Raw genomic sequence first — 20,752 nt, 5'->3', positions numbered from 1 at the left:
AAATAGGGTTGTCTTCAAGGGGGTCATTAGAGGGGTGTAGGAGTTGCGGAGCCAGATAACACTTAAAGCATGGGTAGCACCACTTCAAAGAGCCCTGGTGGCGCAGTGGTTAAATGCTGGTACTGTAGCCACAATGTTGTGAGTTCAGTCCCAAGGCTCCAAGGTTGACTCAGCCTTCCATCCTTTCATAGGTCAGTAATATGAGTACCCAGCTAGTTGGGGGCAATTGGATTACAGATTGTAAACTGCTTAGAGTGTTGAGTTCACTATGAAGCGGTATAGAACTGTAAATGCTATTGGTATTCTGCCCAAACATCTGCCTTTTGACAGATACGGGCTGCTTCCCTTTAAAATGCTGAAGAGATGGCAAGAATGGAGTCAGGGTCAGTGGGAGGAGAAAGGAGAGGCTCCAGATTTTTAAAAAGATCTAAATTTTAATTTTTTTAAAAAAATATATATTATTTTAAAATTTTCTTTAAAAACATCACATCACATAGCAACTTTTCACTTTAACCACACAAAACTGTATACATGTAAATAATTTAAGCTGCATATGATATTGTAATTTAAAGGTATACTTTTAATATTGCTAGTTGTTTATGTCACAGCTATTACCATTACATTCAGTGACATAAAAGAATTATGATTTATGAGTAACTTTAGTACAAAAAAATATGATTCAAGATTCTGCTCAGTGTAGCATGGGAGGAGGTCAATGGGGAGATGACACCATGCGTTACCGCACTGGGTAATGCCAAGCATAGTGACGCCACTGGTTGGCTTAGGGTTGCCATAAATCGGAAATGACTAGAAGGCACACAACAATAGTACCATGTGATTTTTTTTTTTTAAATTATCCCTCGAAACAGTGAGGAATAAAAACAGTTTTACGGTGGGGGTTGTTTTGAAAGAAACTAGGAAAAAAGCAAATTGAGCAAAATACTAATTTGGGACTCACGGCATCAGGCTGAGCTTGATTCCACCTTTCACGCCTTCCCGTTTCTGCACGTAGTTGGCTGGGATAATGCCCTCACGGCCCACTTTGTTCCTCGCTTTGTACCAGTTGGGATCCTGGGAAGAGAAAGCCATCGTGAGCAATGACGGGTGAGTCACAGAGAACGGTTTCACGCCCCATGGTGTGCCAAACAAATCAGTCAGTGGGCGGTCATTTACTTCTGACTTTGTTGGCCAATTTCGGTGCTGCTTTCTTCTTGATCCCATATAACTGAATACTTCACCAGGGTTAAAATCCCCCTGCAATAAAAATCTAGCACAGCTAGGATTTAGTCTCCAGCTATCCTGGTTTTCTACTGGAATGGAGATTCCTCCTGTCCCTTTCTCCTATCTGAGAAATGGGGAGGTGTCACATGGGAGCCTGAATCAAAATAATAATAATAATAATAATAATAATAATAATATACAGAATCTACTGCCTAAGGCAGTAGGCAACAGTGGCAACTATTAGCCCCCCAGCAGACCTTAGATGGCAGCATCTTCCCCACTGTACCCTTCATAAAAAAAGATCCAAAGTGTTGTTTGCCCCAAAATGCCCACCCATCCATGCATCCCTCAAGGGAGTGTGTGGGTATCTTGCCCATCCCCCATAGGCATTAAGGCGCAGAGAGAGAGAGAGAGAGAGAGAGAGAGAGAGAGAGAGAGAGAGAGAAAGAAACAAACCCTGAGGATAGTCTTTTGTGGGATTTTTGGGCTATGTGGTCATGTTCTAGAAGAGTTTATGCCTGACGTTTTGCCATTATCTGTGGCTGGCATCTTCAGAGAAATTTCTCTGCCACAGATGCTGACGAAACATCCAGCATAAACTCTTCTTGAACATGGCCACATAGCCTGGAAAACCCACAAAAAACTAGGGATGCCAGCCACGAAAGCCTTCAACTAAACCCTGAGGAGCTTAGGGAACATAAAAATGCTGCAGCTTAAGGCAGGGTGAGTATGGCGGGATACAGACTGCCCAAAAAGGGCGGTCTCCCGCTGCCCTGGTTTGCTCTGCGAGGAAGCTGCAGCGGAGCAAAAAGAAAGCGGGTTCTTCTTGAGGTGCCTTTGTGACGCTGCTATGCGTTCGTCACGTCAAAATGGTGGCACCCGTATGTACAGGGCGCTGCCCTTTTGACGCCCTGGTTACGTGCGAGGGGCGAGTTGCGTCTGGAAGCGCCACCCCTTGCACGTAACAACAGCGCCCCGTAGGGCCCGTCTGTACAGCGCCTAAATTTCTTTCCCTCAAGAATCACATTTTTTAAGGAACAAACTATTGTGGGTCAGTGGCTAAAATGGAACAAAGCTGGGTAGGACCTAAGTTAAAAGTCTATGGAATTCTCTTCCACAAGAGGCCAGGTTGGCCTCCTCTTTGCTCTCCTTAAAATATACACCAGGCAAGATGGACACCCCAAAGTTTGGAGAAGTGACCTTTTTGGACTACACCTTCCAGAATCCGCCAGCCAGCATGGCATTCTGGGACTTGCAGTCCACCCAATCAACCTTTTCAAGCTTTCGGACAAGTGCTTAATTCTCCTGGTAAATATGGATCGCTACATCAGCCAAATCTCTCCCCGGGATTTGACCCAGTGGCTTACTTTGAAAAGAACTTTAACTAACATTCATGTTTAATTAAGGCACACATTTTTTCCCCATTTCGGTTTGGGTCCCAAGGGACGGGAGGCAGGCCACAAAACTAAGTACAGAAAACTTCAAAACCTTGCTGAGATTTGTGCATTATTTCCAGATGGTATGTAAAAGTGTTTGACATTCTTCTCTTCTACCCAATTCGTGATAAAATTTTTAGAGCAAAGATTCTCCCTCTGCCAGAAACACACCATCTGAAGCCCTGATTTTGCCACAACAACCCATGCAAGGTTAACCTCCAAATTAAAATAATAGCTACACATTATAGGTGTGGACAGTCGGAATCTGTCTGCAAGCTTCAACTGGTTCAAAACTTGGTAAACGGGGCATTAACTGGGATCTGCATAACCAATGGCACTATGCCAGTGCCCTGTTCTGGTGCCCATATTGCCTGAGTGGCTACTGGGGATGGGTACTTTTTGAGTGGCACACTACCTGTGAAACATAGTTCCCAACAGGTTAGTGCCTTTTAGGTATCAATTATAAAACTTGTTCACTAGGTACAAACTTTTGGCAGCATCGCAATTTGTGATGCATTTCGTCCCTGTTTTATTTTATGTTTTCTTAGTTGCCAACTCTGTTGTTGTTTTGCTATATGGAAATAATTAAAAACTAGGTAAGCTGTCTTGGTGGGTTCAGTACTTCTGGAAAGGAGACAAGCAGATGTTTTTAGTAAATGATCCATGCCCATAAACCTGCAAATTAGAGTGAGTGCCTCCATTCCTCTACGAGTGATGTACGATTGCTGAAATCCTCCTTTATAAATTCTTCTCACGTAGCCAGTTTCATATATCTGGAGCCACAGTACCATCCTCGATGGTATAAGTAACGATCTTCTAAACCAGGGATTCTCAACCTCAACTAGAGATTTTGGACTTCAACTTTCAGACACTCCAGCCAACAATGACTAGTGAACAGGGATTCTGGGAGTTGAAATCCAAACTATTTGTCAGTCCAAAAATTGAGAATCACTGCTGTACAGAAGCCCAAGGCAGGAAGGCATAGAGAAGGAATAAAGAACAAGCCTTGGGTAAGAAACTAGTCCTCAAGCTTTGCTAAAGGGTAAACAAGATTCTGTCTGATCTTGGAAGCTAAGCAGGGTCAGCCCTGGTTAGTACTTGGATAGGACATCACCAACATATACCAGGTGCTGTAGAGTATATTTCAGAGGAAGGAAATGGCAAAATCACCTCTAAGTATTCCTTGTCTAAGAAAATCCTATGCAATTCATGAGGTCGCTATAAGTCAATAAGCAACTTGAAGTCATATACACACATGTACAAAAATACACAACAGCACACACAGAGAGAGAAAGACACAGATTCTACTTTCTGTTTGCTCTTTGGCACCAGAGCCAAGTAGGTTACCTTGGTGACTGAAATGATGGTGAGGACATCCCCTTTGCTGAATGAGAGGTCCTGGTCAGCAGTGCCATGGAAATTGTACTTGGCAATACATTCCGTACCAGATGGCCAGACAGCCTGTTGGAGAGAACAGAGGCATATTACAGACTGACAAGTCTCTTCTTACCATTACTGGTGAATATTGCAAAGAAGGAAGGGGAGCAACCTAGATACACAGAGGCCAAGTTCCTGTAGGGCATGGCACAACTTAAAAGGTTTGCATGCCGAACTATGTTACATCTCCCCTGGATTCTTTTAGGGGCTGCTGCTATGTCTCCATAGCCAGCTGTAGAATGGTTATATCCCCTGCTGAAATCCACTGGGCTCCTTGGGAAATCTCAATAGATGTTATAATTATTCTACAGCTGGCTACAGGGACAAAGCCAAATTTGTTCTTGTCATGTGCCCTCAGATAATTTCTGACTTATGGCAACCCTAAGGTCGACTTATTACAGAATTTTCTTGGCAAGTTTCTTTAAAGGAGGTTTGCCACTGCCATCCTCTGAGGCTGAGAGAGTGTGATTTGCCCAAGGTCACCCAGTGGGATTCATGGCTAAAGGTGGGAATTGAACCCTGTTCTCCAGAGCCTTAGTCCAACGCTCAAACCATTACACCAAATTGGCTCTTGACAAAGCCAATTTCCCTCCCAAAACACCTCTCCACCAGTGAGGTGTAAATGGTTTGAGTGCCGGACTCTGGGAGACGAGGGTTCAAAACTCCACTTGTTCATAGAAACCCACTGGGTGGCCTTGGGCAAGTCACACTCTCTCAACATCAGAAGCAAATCTCCCTCTGAAAAAATCTTGCTGAGAAAACACTGTGATAGGTTCAGCTTAGGGTTGCCATAGGTCAGAAATTACTTGAAGGTACAACAACAACAAGTCCCCACCAGTAACAGAATGGTCATGGTGTGAGGTTGCAGCAGCTGAACAGAGATGTGTAGGGAAGTTGTTCCAAGGGGGAAAGAGAATACCAGCCTCCACAACAACCCTTTCCACCTTTGAAAAAATAGGGTTTTCTTTTAAAACTAACAGAGCAGAAGTGCCTTGCAACCTGCTTAAAAGATGAATTGCCCCACATGGTAGTTTCTAGGATGGGCAATTCACCCCTTTGGGGAAGGACAGAAAAGGAGCAGTTTGGGGGAGTCTAGGAAGGCTAAAACACATGTGGGCCCTGGGCCACCTTTGTCCAACCCATGTTCAAAATGAATAAATATTGCAGCCCTGCTTTGCATTACAGAAAGTAGCAGGGTTGGGAGGAAATAAGAGAGCGAGACCCATGTTTTTTGTCTTTCATAGAACTGTAAAATCTTATGAGTTAGAAGGGTCTGCAAAGATCCTCTCATCCAAATTCCGTCCATGCAGTTATGTAAAACTGTACAACACTTCTGAAAGATGTCCACCCAAACTCTCTTCAAAGACCTCCAAAGAAGGTGAATCCACCAGCCTCCAAGGCAGTCCATTCCACTTTCAAAGAGCTCTTACAGTAAAGAAGTTCTTCCTAACACTGAGATGGAATCTCTTTTCTTATAACCTGAATCCACTGCAAAGAGACCTCGTTGCACCTTTGAGACTAACTGAAAAAAAAAAAAAAAAGAAGTTGGCAGCATGAGTTTTTGTAGGCTTAAGTCTACTTCCTCAGATGCATTTGAATCCACTGGTTTCTGTTCTAGTCTCTTGGGCAGCAGAAAACAAGTTCGCTCCATGTTCTACATGACAACCCTGCAGATATTTAAAGATAGTGATCAAGATAGTCTTTGATCAGGGTGGCCAGACATCCTTCTTTTCCCAGACATGTCTTACAATTCAGCCTTCTGTCCAGCAGAAATTCCAAAAGGTCTTCCATTTTGAACATGACGAAGAAGCATGAATTTATATTTCTATCAGTGTTTTTAGCTTGGATGGCATTTGGGAAATGTCCTTTATTTTTCTTAAAGGTTTTTTGTCTTTCATAGAACTGTAAAATCTTATGTTGCAGTGCCTTGTTCTCCTTTGCGATTATGATACCTGGTCACCCAGTCTTTGATGTAGGGTGCTCACAACACCACGCACCGAGCGCTCACACCAGGGTGCCTGCAAAGTTAAGAGGTTCAGCTACTGACTCAGGATGTTGTGTGCAAATCAAACTCTTCAACCAGAGACGGTACGCATCCTTGCACAGTATTTAAATGAAAGAGACCATCTCACTCTCCCATTTCCTCACAGCGGGGGCCAGAGCTTGGGTGCCTTCCAGTTCTCTGCACCTGGAACACATTTGCTGTTTGATGCCATTCTGGATGGTACCCACAAATCTCACCACATCACCCTAGTCTAGGTGGAAGACTCTGTGCCTCCAAAAGTTCAGAATCAAGTTGCTGTTTTAGGAACGAGAAGCTTGGTTCCTGGCAAGAAATGTTGGTATCAGGGGTGCAAATAACATGGAAAGAATAGGATTAGTTTCTAGGTCTTGTAAACTCAGGCTTTCCTTCATTGAATCAACCCATGTGTAATGCGGTTCTCCACTTTTCCTACTTTTGTCCATTTTGCCCAGCATTATTGTCCTTTCCAGTGAGTCACATAGTCTCATGAAATGTCCAAAATACAACGCACACAGCGTACATGGCTTTTAAGGAGAGTTCAGATCTCATTTGCTCTTGGATCCACTTGCCTGTCTTAAATTGCCCTGGCTTTTTCCTACAGAATCCTGGGATTTGTGCTTTAGCGATGCACCAGCACTCTTTAGCACTGAAGGCTCAAGTCTTCGTAAAACTACAAATCCCAGGATTCTGCAGGACAGAGCCATGGCAGTTAAGGTAGTGTCAAACTACTTTATTTCCACAGTGTAGATGCACCCCCAGAGTGTGGTGGAGTCTCCTTCTTTGGAGGTTTTTAAGCAGAGGCTGGATGGCCATCTGTTGGATTGCTTTGATTGTGTCTTCCCGCATGGCAGGACATGGTTGGACTGGATGAAGCTACAGCACTTAGAGTGGCGTGAAACTACATTATTTCAGCCGTGTAGATGCATCCTAAAAAGACGCATTAAAAGTACTGCAATAAAATTGAAAGACAACACAAACTATTCCCAGCTACCGGACTTTGTTCTCACCTGCACTCCCGACATCTTCTCTGGGGGTTCTGGTGACTGGATCTCGCAAGAAGGACACGTCACTTGGTACCATGAGACCTAGATAAGAAAGAAGATTTCTGAGGTCACGTTCTGTTCATCCAAGCATGCAGACCTGCTCTCTTACCACTGAAAGGAGCTTCCACGCCCTAAGAACAGCTATGAGAGCTTTTTTTTGTTAAGGTAGTTGTCAAGCTATTTCCTCTCTAGCTTTGCAACAGCACACTCTTTACCTGCACCTATTTTTTTTTAAACGGCATGTTGCCCATTTGCCATTTCTGGTAAAGGCGGATGCCTACCAAAGCTTGGAAAAGTACTGGGTTTAGAACTACATTTTCCAAAACATCCACAAACAGCATGGTCACTGGGGGGATTTTAAGAACTGTATTCCCAAAAAATCATGGTGTGTGAGAGCCAGTGCAGTGTAGTGTTTGAGCATTGGACTGTGACTCTGGAGACCAGGGTTTGAATCCCAGCTCAGCCATGGAAACCCACTGGGTGACCCTTAGGCAAGTCACACTCTCTCAGCCTCAGAGGATGGCAATGGCAAAGCCCCTCTGAGGAAACCCCATGATAAGCTCGTTTTAGGATTGCTTAAGGCACACAATTCCAAGAAAACAAGCTTTTCGGATCTCTGAACCCCAACTATAAGAATAAGAACTATAAGAATGCATCAGATTTATAACTTGAGATACAGAAGAGAGTGGAAAGGGCAAATGTACTTTTTCCCACTGTGTCAAGGGTTGCCCTTTGCTCCTGTGCATTTAAAACAGAAGACCCCTCCGCAGGTCCACTTACCAACAACAGGTCACTCTTTATCTACAAAGAGCTTCCTTTCTGACTCATTTCTTCATGTTAAGCTGTTGCTCAAGAGCTAGGCATGGATCAAGTGAGCATCAGTTGGTAATTTTGGGAAGGGAGGAGTGAGCATGGCTCAAGATGATGCTTTGTTCCTGCCACAGTTCATCAATCAAGAGTAAGGAGTATTGTTTGTGAGCTGCCATGGGTCCCTCATTGTTAGAAAGATGGCAAAAAAATGCAAGCAAGCAAGCAAGCAATAAATAAATAAATAAATAAAATAAGAAATAAGATATCTTTGGTGCTCTTCTTGGGTCAGCTATACAGCTTAGGTCCAGGTTATTTGAAGAACAGTGGCTGCATCTGCACCACAGAAATAATCCAGTTTGATACCACTTTAACTGCCATGGCTCCCTCCCTAGAGAGGCCAGGATGGCCCCAACCCTGCTCTCCTTTCGGCAGCTGGTAAAAACATTTTTGTGCTATCTAGTTTTTTTCAAAGTGACAAGAGGTTGGGCTTTTAAGTGCTATGCAATTCAGATGGCAAGGTTTGCATGTCATTTTAATTGCATTTTAATATTTTAATGTGAATGTTTTTAATTGTTTAATTGTTTTTAAACTTTATACTTTATACTACAACCCCATATTCGTATCTCTGGGGGATCCGTCCCAGACACACACACACACACACACACACACACCCGCAAATACAAGAAAATGTTGAACTTCAAGTCCCATTGTCCCTAATGGCGGTGAATGCGCCATTGGGGACAAAGGGGCTTGCTGTCTGCAGATGCTGAAATCTGTGGATGGCAAGGCCTCACTGTACTTTTGTATTCTTTTTAATCTGTACTGTTGTAAATTGGTTGGCAACTGCCTTGAGTCTCTATATCAGAAGAAAGACAGGACATAAATAAATAAATGATGATGATGATGATGATCATAACCTTCTGTAAATCATTCAGCCATTTACCAGTAGTTGATTCTGAAATACCTCCTGCCCATCCTTTGTAGGACAGTAGATGTCTCCGGAGAGCCTGTGAGTCAAACATTCTTCACTGAAATGCCTACTTGAGTGTGCATCTGTCTGCAAGCCAGACACTCCCTTCAATTTCAGCTTTCCCTTTTTCACAAAAGGCTGGATGTCTATCGGCACTCAAGCTAAATGCTACTGCTCCAACCATGATGTTTGAAAAAAAAAATGTCTTGTACATAAACAGACTACTGATGCCACAAAATAGATGTGGGTAAATAGTTAGTCTGCCATATTCACAGATTCTTTATCCACAGATTCAACCATCCACAGTTTGAAAACATTCCAAAAATGCAATTTCCAAAGAGCAAACCTTGATTTTGCCATTTTATATAAGGGACACCATTTTACTATGCCATTATATTTAATGGAACTAGAGCATCCATGGATTTCGATATCCGTATTTTGGTATTAATGGGGGTTCCTGGAACCAAACCCCAGTGGGTACCACTGTAATGCCCTTTGTAGTCTTCTGATAAGTTTAAACAACATGCACTGTTTAGAAGTAATTGTAGAGGCAACACACACACACACACACCGGTGGTGCGGTGTCAACTTTTTCAACTGCAGGTATTCCCACTACCAGTCCCAATGCCCATGCCCTCCAAGGAGATCCAAAAACGCAGACAGTTGCATTGACCCAAATCAACAAACCCATCCTAGTAGTGGAAGCAGGAGGTTTCCATGTCAGGGGATGCTGTGAATCTGCTCTGGCTTTTATTCCAGATTTTGAAGGAAGTTCCAAGGCATAGAATTCTCCCTGACAAAACAGGTTCAGCACTTTGGAAGGTGGCACCCCTGGCATGGGATTCACCACCTGTGAATCTAGCAGTTTTCACTTCCACCAGTAGCAGCTCTTTAGTAAAGTGAATGGGTCTGGATTGCCCATGAAAAACAAATATTGTGCATTGCAATGAGAAGTTATCAGAACAATATATACCTGCTGGGCATCAACAGTGTTGGAAGGACTGCAAACTAACTGGGAGGGAACAAGAAAGAAAGGGAGAGATTTGCAAAGACTACTGTCCCTGCCAGTCAAAAAGTCCCAGCAATTCAGTCCCAGGAGCTTTGGCTCCACTATATCCTCTCTTTCTCTCTGTATGCCTTCAAGTCATCTGTCAACTTATGACATCCCCATGAATTTCATAGGGTTTTCTTAAGCAAGGAATGCTCAGAGGTGGTTTTGCCAGTTTCTTCTTCTGAAATATGGCCTACACTGCCTGGGATTCCTTGGTAGACTCCTTTCCAAGTACTAACCAGGGCTGACTCCTCAGCTTCTAAGATCAGAAAGGATCTGGTGCCTTTAGTGTATTTAGGCCCTACTATAACCCTTGTTTTGTTGCTGTGCATCTTCAAGTCATTTCCAATTATGGTGACCCTAAGGTCTATCATGGGTTTTTCTGAGGCTGAGAGTATGTGACTTGCCCAAGGTCACCCTGTGAGTTTCCATGGCCGAGCAGGTATTCAAACCCTGGTCTCCAGAGTCTTAGACCAATGCTCAAACCACTACACCATACTATAACCTTACTTACCCACAATGTTGAAAGTCACACAGGATGGGGGTTATAAGAACAGAGGCTCCCAGGAATAAAGCACAATTTTGGAGCATTCTTTCTTTTTACTGCGACTCTTTCCTTGGCCATTTGTAACTATTGAGACAAGAGGCTTGCTACACAGAAACCCAAACAGAAAAGACTGCCTTTATTCAAAATAAAATACCTTTTAAAATATCACTCACTCCCCGCCCCACCTGTCTCTTTTATGAACCAAGGATTAGCTTCTGAACATCGTTGGACCTACACTTAATTTAATAGCATCCCCAGCGCTTGATGGATGGCCATCTTCGGGAAAACGTTGAGGGTCCATTAGAGAGCCTCATTGATCGTGAAAAGGAGGGGGAAGCTTGCCAAGAATGATGGTTATTGAACAAGGCTAATACCGCTGGACAGGCTTGTCTCAAAGGAGGCATCTAAACCACTTATCTGCACACAGTATAGTGAAACCGCACAGTTGTGCCAGATTTCATTGCAGACTTTAACAGCTCGATCCTACAGAATCCTGGGATTTGTAGTTTGGTGAGGCACCAGCATTCTTTGGCGGAGGAGGCTTTGTAAAGCTACAGATCTCAGGATTTCCTAAGGTGGAGCTACAGCACTTGAAGTGGTATATCAAACTGCAGGATTGCTACAGCGCAAATGCATCCTGAGTCCAATAGTATTAGCCCGCTATATCCATGGATTTTTTATCCATGGATTCAAGCATCCACAGTATGAAAATATCCAAAAATAATATAAATTCCAAAAGCAAACTTTGGTCTTGCCATTTTATAGAAAGGACACCATTTCACTATGTCACTGTATTCGATGGGGCTTGAGCAACCACGGATTTTGGTATCCATGAGGGATCCTGGAACCAAACCCCAGCAGATTCCAAGGGTCTATATTCAAACCACTACATCAGTGATTTCCAAACTTTGGTCCTCTAGGTGTTTTGGACTTCAACTCCTAGAAGTCCCAGCCAGGTTGGCTAGCAGTAGGGAGCTGAAGTTCAAAACATGTGGAGAACTAAAGTTTGATAACCACTGCACTTCGGCATACTGGTTCTCAATAATGGTTTGAGCATTGGACCATGACTCTGAACGAATCACCGCTCAGCCATGGAAACTCATTGAGTGTCCTTGGGCAAATCACACTCTCTCAGCCTCAGAAAGAGGCAATAGCAAACCCCCTCTGAACAAACCTTGCCAAGAAAACTCCACGATAGGGTCGTCTTAGGGCCACCAAAAGTCAGAAATGACTTGAAGGCAGAAAACAACAAAAAGGAAACCCGAGTTAAAAACTGTCCATGGCTATAGTGTATGCATGGAGATGAAACAATCACTCCACGTTGAAACACGATCACTTTTTTGTTTCTCAATAAGAGGCGCTCAGGATGGAGAGATAGTAAGATACCCCAATTTGAAAGATTGCTTAGTGTCTCAATTTTTTTTTTTTAAAAAGTACTTTCAGTTGATTTTGTTTTTTCTAAAGCTTATCAGATTGTCAGATATGCCTTGCTATGCACTTTCTGGTTTACTCAGTGTCTTCGTGCCGCACAACGCACCAGTTTGCACATCAGACCACAATCCAGTTACACCTAAGCAATGAAAATTCGACATCCTCAGCTTCTTGAAATAATGTTTTTTTCTTCCATGCAAAACCCACCCACATGAACACCATCTCCACAGGTCCATATCCTTTGCCTCCCATCTTGGAGCGTCAGATTAACTAGTTATAAAGTTAATAGCTATTTGTAATTCCGTTTTCCAAAAAGGAATGACATTGTATTGCAACTGGAATAACTACATTGCATTGTAATGGAGAGCCAGCATGGTGCAGTGCTCTGAGTGTTGGACTACAACTCTGGAGACCATGGTCCAAATCCCCGCTCAAGTATAAAAACCCATTGAGTGGCTTGGGCAAGTTACATTTGCTTAGCCTCGTAGGATGGCAATGGCAACCTCCCTTTGAAGAAACTTTCCAAGAAAACTCTAAGATAAGTTCACTTTAAGGGCATCGTAAGTCAAAAATGACTTGGAGGCACACAACAACAATAAACAGCAAAAGAAATAGGACAACTGAGGACTATTTTCTGATAACCACAATTGCAGTCACCTTCCACCCTAAAAATAATGGTAAATAATTAATTTATTAAAGCAAATTTGCAAACTGCGGGAAGAATAGAGTTCTCTTAGGTCCTATTCTTGGGTTATAAATCATGAAGCCTAGGGGCAACATGTGGCCCTCAATACCATTTTTGAAGAATCTAGGCCCCCCTTACTTTTTATCCTGTAATTCTGCCCTGCCCTCAGTGGGGAAACCATGCCTCCACATGGCATGATTTGCATCTGAAACCCAACATATTTCTCCACTTGTTTGAGTAAAGAATCCAAACAAGCCAAATGCTGCTCACTAAGTTTAAGAGATATGGATGGAGTTGACAATTGGTGGGTGTTTGAGGAGGGAATGCAGTGCTGGTGGGGAAAGAAGAGCCACAGTTAATCCCATGAACACATCCATCCAACTTAAGGCAAAGTCACAAGAGCCCTAAATATTCTGGAAGCTGCGGGCCATTTGACATAGAGTGATATTTCTTTGAAGTTGTTCACAGTCCCTGAAATGATGCGAACTGAAGGGCTTTTAAAAAATTAATGCATCGCTCCATCATTTTCACTGCCTGGGTATTCGCCCTTCAATGCTCTATAAAGCCGAGAAATCAAACCATGGGTCATTCCCTTCTATTTTTAGTTAACTTAACCCTTCCTCTTTTCATTTTTAGTTATTGTTAATTCTTCCTCCTTTGACATCTAAGCTGCATCCTACCTGTTTCTCTTTCTTCCCTCTTTAAATTTATGTTTAACGCTTTATTTAGGCATCCCTCTTGCTACAGTTGCTTCATAACAGGACACCTGGAAGTCACTGGCAGACTCCCCCCCAAGTACTGACCATAGCTGACCCTGTTTAGCTTCCAAGATCTGGTGGGATCAGGTACCTTTAGGGTATTGACTTGAATTGTTGTTGTTGTTGGGTACCTTCAAGTCATTTCCAATTTATGGGGACCCTAAGGCAGAACTATCATGGGGTTGGCAAGATCTGTTCAGAGATGGCTTGCCATTGCTTTTCCCTGAGGCTGAGAGAGTGTGACATGTCCAAGGAAACACAGTTGGGTTGATTGCTGAGTGGGGAATTGAACCCTGGTCTCCAGAGTTGTGGTTCAACACTCAAACACTACACAAAGCTGGCTCTCTCACACGGATGACAGTCCAGTACATCTGCCAGGCAGCATAAATACTCTAAAGGCACCCTAAATATCCTAAAGACACCAGATCCTAGCAAGGTCAACTGTGGTTATTACTTGGATGGAAAACCACCAACGAAACCCAAGGTGCAGTAGGCTAGATTTCAGAAGAACGAACTGGCAAAACAACCTCTGCATCTTCCTTGCCTAAGAAAACCCTATACAATTCATGGGGTCTACATACATTGTTAGATGACTTGGAGGCATACACACAGGCACACAACTGCTAGGCGCTGGGTAGGCACTGATCTGGAGATAAAAACAAAGCTTGCAAGTTTCTATTTATGTCATTCTATTTCTTCTGTTTCTTTTTGAGAAGGTAGATGGGACTGGCAGTGCAGCCCTTCAGATGTTGCTGGACCCATCATCACCAACCTCTGGATCAGTTGGCTGGGGCTGATTGGAGCTGTAGTCTATCAATATCCAGTCAGAGACACACCCATCCTTAACCTTTGCTTTAGACCAGTAATTCCCAAACACTGGTCCTCCAGGTGTTTTGGACTTCAGCTCCCAGACGTCCCAACCATCTTGGCCAACGGTCTGGGATTCTGGGAGTGGAAGTCCCAAACACCTGGAGAATCAAAGTTTGGGAACCATTGCTTTAGACACTGTTAACGGCCCAGCCCTTCACACCAATGTGAAGTTTCAATTCCAGAGAGCATAGCTGTTGGAAGAATCCTACATAACCCCAAAAGCTTGCACACACCTCTGTCAAAGAAAAGACTGGTGCAACGGAAAGGTGTTACTCCCAAACCTGGTATCATTGTGATCCGAGTCCTCCAGAACAAGATCTGGAAATGGCATTAACCAGGACCCTTTCTGGTTTGATAAAGAATGGTATTTCTCTCACACCACCCTTCCTTCCTTCAGGCACTGAATCTTGGCTGTCCTGCATTTTCACTTTCTGAATGCAGAAGCCCCATTCTGCTCCATTGAGACCACACAACTGCAAATCTTCCTGCCTCCCTTAGACCCACCTGCCTGTCCAGCCCCCTTGGTTAAATTTAGCATCCTCACCGTTCCAACCTCCAAGGAAAGGCCCCTGAGCCCAGCAGCTGCTATTAATAGCAAGCGGGCACTCTGAGGCATTTGCTTCGACAGGTGCATGGCACAATCCCCATTCGGATGAGTCCAAGGGCTGCACAGATGCCAACGATAAGCAAAACCACCCACCCCCCTTCCTGGAAGAGATTTAGGAGAAGACAGACGGCGAGAAGGCAAAAAGAAGGGAAGGCCAGGACAAGAGGAGGGTCTTTTGTAGCTTAGTTACACTGACAGCTGGCACTCAGAGGTTGCCATCTGTCAGACCAGAATGCCCATCCGTGCAACCGTTCTGTGCCAGGTTGGATTTTGGAAGGTTCCGCCACTGCAGTTTTCTACACTCAGACCGTTCAAAGGGAGCTCAAGGGCTATCAAGTCATGCCCACCCTGCAACAAGGAACAAGAATTTCAAACGACAATTATATTATAAGTTGAGACTCCCTTATCCAAAATGTCTGGGACCAGAACCACTTTGGATTTTGGAGATTTTGGAATATTTGCATCTATATTGTTGTTGCTGTGTGCCTTCAAGTCATTTCTGATTTACAGCCTAAGGTGAACCTATCATGGGGTCTTCTTGGCAAAATTTGGTTCAGAGGGGGTTTGTCATTCCTTCCCCTGAGGCTGAGAGAGTGTGACTTGCTCAAGGTCACCCAGTGAGTTTGCATGGCCGAACTGGGACTCGAACTCTGGTCACCAGAGTCGTGGTCCAACACCCAAACCACTATGCCATGCTGGCTCTCAATGTATACAGACATAAGGAGATATCTTGGAGAGAAGACCCAAGTCTAATCATAAAATTCATTTATATTTCAGATACACCTTACACACATCACCTGAAGATAATTTGACACATAATATTTTTAATAACTTTGTGCATGGAACAGTTTGTGCAAACTGAACCATTAGAAAGGAAAGGTATCACTATTTCAGCCACCCATGGAAAAAGGTTTGGATTTTGGAATATTCTGGATTTCAGAATCCTGGATAAGGGAGACTCAAGCTGTACTTCTTTCTTTTCAGCTTACTTTCAATACATGTGAACCAACTGGCCGGCTAACACCAAGCTACTCAACAATTTTATTTTATTTCTATTTTGCATTTCTTCCAAAGCTGGGAGGCAAAGTGACTTACATATATAAAAAGCAAGGATCTTAACCCTGAACCAGAAAGCTGAGGTTTTTAAAAGATAATTTGATTCTATGCCTTCAAACTGCTTTGATTTGACCAGAAAATACGTTCATCTCCTACCTTGTTACAGTCTTGTAAATCTATTTAAAAGCAAGGTTCCTTGCATTCTATGCAGAAGCAAAAATTAATATTGGGAGCATTTTTCTTTGTTCCGTTAAAAAACCAACACCACATGTTTCTATTCACTTTAAGTACAGTTTTTAAAAAATGTCATCAGAAGATAGGAACAAGATCTATTAAATCTGTAGATTCTATTTGGACTACATTTCCCAGTGTTTCGTAAGCTGCTTCATGTATAAAGGACGGGGAAGAAACGACATCTGTGTTATATATGATTTTAAACCCTGCAAACGGGAAGTCAATAAGGAGACAGGTCAGCACAGTCTGCAATTCTTCAACTCAGAATAGCAACTTCAACAAACAGCCACCTTCAAAAACTGCTGTTGTTCCATAGTTTGGACTTTAATCCCAGCTGGATAATAGCTCCAAATGCCTTCCCATTCACATTCTGGCAGGTGTTAACAGACAAGTTGCTTTTTTCCCCTTACCTAACCTTCCTTTGTGCAAAGGGTTTGTTGCTAAAACAGTGACATATTGCCAGGTGTCCTGGGAAATGCTATTTTCCCAGGCTTACCAGAATATAGATTGTTGTAAGAATAAGGAAGGAAGGAAGGAAGGAAGGAAGCAAGGAAGGAAGGAAGGGGGTTTAAAACCCTATAGCAGACCGCATGATCACAGATTATATAAAGTCTCTAAACATAAAATCTACACTGGCATGACTCGGTTAACAAAGCCTCTGATAGTGAAGCTCCACTTTGCAAAGGCTTTGTGTCTACCCAGTCCACTCCCTATTTCTCCTCCTCTTCTTTTTCCTCTATCTATCTGGAAGATTTTTTAGCAGCATCAGCATTTATTTATTTATTATATTTATTTGTATCCTGCTCTTTTCCCAGGACTGAGACTCAGAGTGGCTTCACAGCATTAAAAACAGCATCAGGAGGATGGTGGAGAAACACAGGCTTTGGGTATCCGGTTGCTATACCATGCTTGTAGTAAACAATACAATAAACACAGCTTCGTCTGGAAAAGAATGGTTCTGTTTCGGGTTGGATCTGCAAAGCACCAACAACTCAGAGATGGGGATTTACTATCTTAGACTACAAGCCCCCAAATTTTCTTTTTCAGTTGGGCCAATGGCCCTGCTGGCTGGGGAATTCTGGGATTTTTGGTCCAAAAGGGAACTCCTCCAAACTTAGATCACGGATGCAGGTTGAGTTTCCCTTATCTGAAATTCTGAAATATTCCATAATTCAGAATTGTCCAAATAGGTGGCTGACAGTGATACTTTTGCTCTCTGATAGTTCAGTGCACACAAAGTTTGTTTTCTGCATAACATTATTAAAAATATTGTGTATAAAATTACCTTCAGAACCAGACCAATACTCAAACTGCACCACAAGTAGGGGGGAAAATAATACTAAAAGAAAGTTTTCCAATCTTTGGCTCTGGCTTACCATTTCCTTAGAGAACCTTTGTGCAACACAGCCTTTCCAAATAGTCCTCCAGATATCCCAATAAAATAAAAAGCTAGCAGGCAGAGGTGCTGCCATACAAGGCTGCGTGGGACTTTACAAGCCCACCAACCGGGACCCAGGTCTTGCTGCGCTGGGTCTCCGAACAAGGGCCACTTTGTTTGTGCCATCTTGAACCATGCGGGTGTATGAGATCACTGGCAAGAGGCATCCAACAAGGGCTCCTCTGACTTAAAGCCTTCTCTGTTCCAGAGGAGGAGAAAGACGTAGGTGGCCAAGGCAGGATGAAGCCTAGGCACTAAGTAACTAGAGAGTTTGCACATTGCGGGGAGGGGATCCTCATGTTTGGAAGCGCCATCAGCACACAGACCCTTGTTTTCTCAATCTCTTCCTCCAGAGTTTGGGAAATTACTTTTTAAACATTAAAATCCAATCCAGCGACGTGTTCTAAAGGTTGAGTCTCCCTTATCCAAAATGCATGGGACCAGAAGTGTTTTTGGGGTTTTGGATTTTGGAATATTTGCATATATATATTGTAATAGTACAGTAATAGCAATGGCAATAAGGATGCATTGCATAGTCATATAATTACTAAAAATTATATTGGAATGAGAAGTGGATTTGGACAAACAAATCATGTGGATTCAAGAAAGACTATTAAAAGAAAATGTATGCTCTATTGTAATTCCAAACTGCAATGACAATGCATGAATTGGGGGTGGGAGGTGGGGGATTTGAAGTTAAAAAAGAAAAGAAGTATATTGTTGAATATTTGCATATACACAGGAATTCAAATAAAAGTTATAACTGTTTATATATATGTATATGCGTATACATTATGTATATGTGTGGTTTTTTGTAATGGCTTATGCTACACAAATAAACTTGCTTATTGCTATTACTTTTTTAAAATAAATAATTTTATTAATTTCCAAACATCCAATAAACAGGATTTCACACACACACACATACACACACATGAAATCCTGTTTATTGTATAGCATAAGCCATTTAAAAAAACATATACTTAATGAGATATTTTGGAGACGGAACCCAAGTCTCAACATCAAATTCATTTATGATTCGTATACACTTTATAAAAATAGCCAGATGGTAATTTTCTACATAATCTTTTTAATAATTTTGTGCGAGACACAAAGTTTGTGTACACTGACTGAATCATCAGAAAACAAAGGTGCCACTCTCTCAGCCACACATGTGGATGGTTTTGGATTTTGGACCATTTCAGATTTTGCAATTCTGGATAAGGCAGACTCAACCCGTACTGCACAGAAAACGATTCGCTGCCATTTTTCATTGCAATGTTTAAAAACTAACTCATGTTCCTCATTGCTTTTTTTAATACTTAAAATGACATCAAAATGACATCAAAAATTCCTGCTTCTAACATGCTTAATGACACCATTAAAAACCAACCATAAATGGCTATTAGAAAACGTTACTCATTATACCCAATACATCACTATACTTACACTCACTCCTACTCACCGAGCTACTTGCAAAATGCAACTCCACTAAACCTTTGTCATCAATACGAGTAATTCATTCCACATAACTGTATGAGTGCTAACGCATTACTTCCACACTTTGATTTCTCCCAATGTATTTTTAAATGCAGCTTCATCCCCAGTTCCATAAACTAACCTGGGAGAGATTTCTGATTAATGTCCTTTGATCCTTTCACACTGTACAATTGTGACATTTTGATATCACTTTTACTGTCACAGATTCCATGCAATGGGATTTATAGCATCATGGGCTATTTAAAATTCTCATCCAGGGAGCTCCAGTGCCTCCCCTAACTACAAACCCCAGGACCGTGCAAACCAGATTTTACAAAACCTGAGTGCAAACCAGATTTTACAAAGGGTATCTGTATACCGTATGATGTCTTGTCCAGGAGCTGCCAGTAGGAGGAGGCAAAGGTAGTTCCACCATCTCACCCAGTGTGTTGTGTCTTTGTGTGTATGTTGTGTGTGAACAGCACCCAGGACTAGTTAGGCAGCAAAGAAAAAGCAGCCTTGTAGCTGCACCAGCAAAGGACAGGAAGGAAAGAGGGCAAACAGCTGCGTGAGAAAGATGGGCTCTGGAGGTTTTGCTGGCAGACAAGGAGCGGAAGAGGAAGCAAAACCAAATGCATACAAGTCGAAAGGGGTGGTATCACTTTATAGCACAACCGCATTCGCACATCCCATTCATTTGAGAGGTCTGGATCTGGTCAATAGATCTGTTGGCGACTTCACAACTCGGCTTTCGTTTTGCTTTCTTAAAAGACGAAGAGTGTTGACCTCAAGGGGTCAGGAGCTGGTGAAGACACAAAGGCCAGTTCTACAGAAATAAAAGTCAACAAGGAGAGAAGGTCCAGGAGCCACACTTCTCAACCCTGCCCTCCACAAAACATATTCTGGGGTAGCCGTGTTGGCCAGATTGCAAAGTACAATAACATCCAAAATCCACAAAACAGTGATACATGTAACCGAAAAAACCAAAATGCACAAAATACATGGCACAATCTTTCAAAGCTCCACTGGCTTCTTCATCAGGCAAAGGCGTCATGAAAGGCATTTCTCCTGCCCTTCATGTTTGTGCCCCTGTATTGTAGTGTATTTATTGTACAGTCGGCCCTTCTTATACACAGATTTTTTATACACGGATTCAAGCATCCACAGTTTGAAAATGTTCAAAAAAAGTATAAATTTCAAATATCAAACCTTGATTTTCCCCTTTTTATAAGGGACACCATTTTGCTATGTCGTTATATTTAATGGGACTTGAGCATCCACAGATTTTGTTATACACGGGAAATCTTGGAACCAAACCCCAGCGTATAACAAGGGTCCACTGTACCAATTTATTAGAATTTAGTATTTATTTATAGTAGGGTAGGGCTTATAGGAGAGCTAGTGTGGTATCACGGTTTGAGCACTGGACTGCAGAAATAATCCACTTTGAGACCGCTTTGACTGCCTTGGCTCAGTGCTAGAGAATCTAGGGAATTGTAGTTTGTGGTGGCACCAGAGCTCTCTGACAGAAAAGGCTAAATGTCTCACAAAACTAGAGTTCCCAGAATTTCCTAGCACTGAGCCAGGGCAGTTAAAGTGGTCTCAGAGTGGCTTCTTCCTGCAGTGTGTTTTGGCCCTATGATTCCAGAGATCAGG

At 42.6% G+C, this 20,752-nt stretch overlaps 1 protein-coding gene across 6 annotated transcripts in view; it reads right to left on the bottom strand.

The window, feature by feature from the left end:
* Window positions 1-20,752, bottom strand: part of CSK (C-terminal Src kinase) — a 76,858-nt gene that overhangs the window by 14,281 nt on the left and 41,825 nt on the right. For all 6 annotated transcript variants that reach the window (XM_089538632.1, XM_089538636.1, XM_089538630.1 and 3 more), the window contains exons 2-4: window positions 7,125-7,202; window positions 4,005-4,118; window positions 959-1,071 (exon numbers count right to left, since the gene is read on the bottom strand). In XM_089538632.1, coding sequence (XP_089394758.1) covers window positions 959-1,071; window positions 4,005-4,118; window positions 7,125-7,139 — 242 coding nt within the window. In that variant the 5' untranslated portion in view covers window positions 7,140-7,202. The remainder of the gene's footprint in view (window positions 1-958; window positions 1,072-4,004; window positions 4,119-7,124; window positions 7,203-20,752) is intronic.

Source organism: Sceloporus occidentalis, unplaced genomic scaffold, assembly GCF_023333645.1.
Source record: "Sceloporus occidentalis isolate IW3139 unplaced genomic scaffold, rSceOcc1.0.p SCAF_9, whole genome shotgun sequence".
Classification (NCBI taxonomy): domain Eukaryota; kingdom Metazoa; phylum Chordata; class Lepidosauria; order Squamata; family Phrynosomatidae; genus Sceloporus; species Sceloporus occidentalis.
The sequence above is the reverse complement of the archived record's forward strand: the minus strand, read 5'-3'. Positions and strand labels throughout refer to the sequence as shown.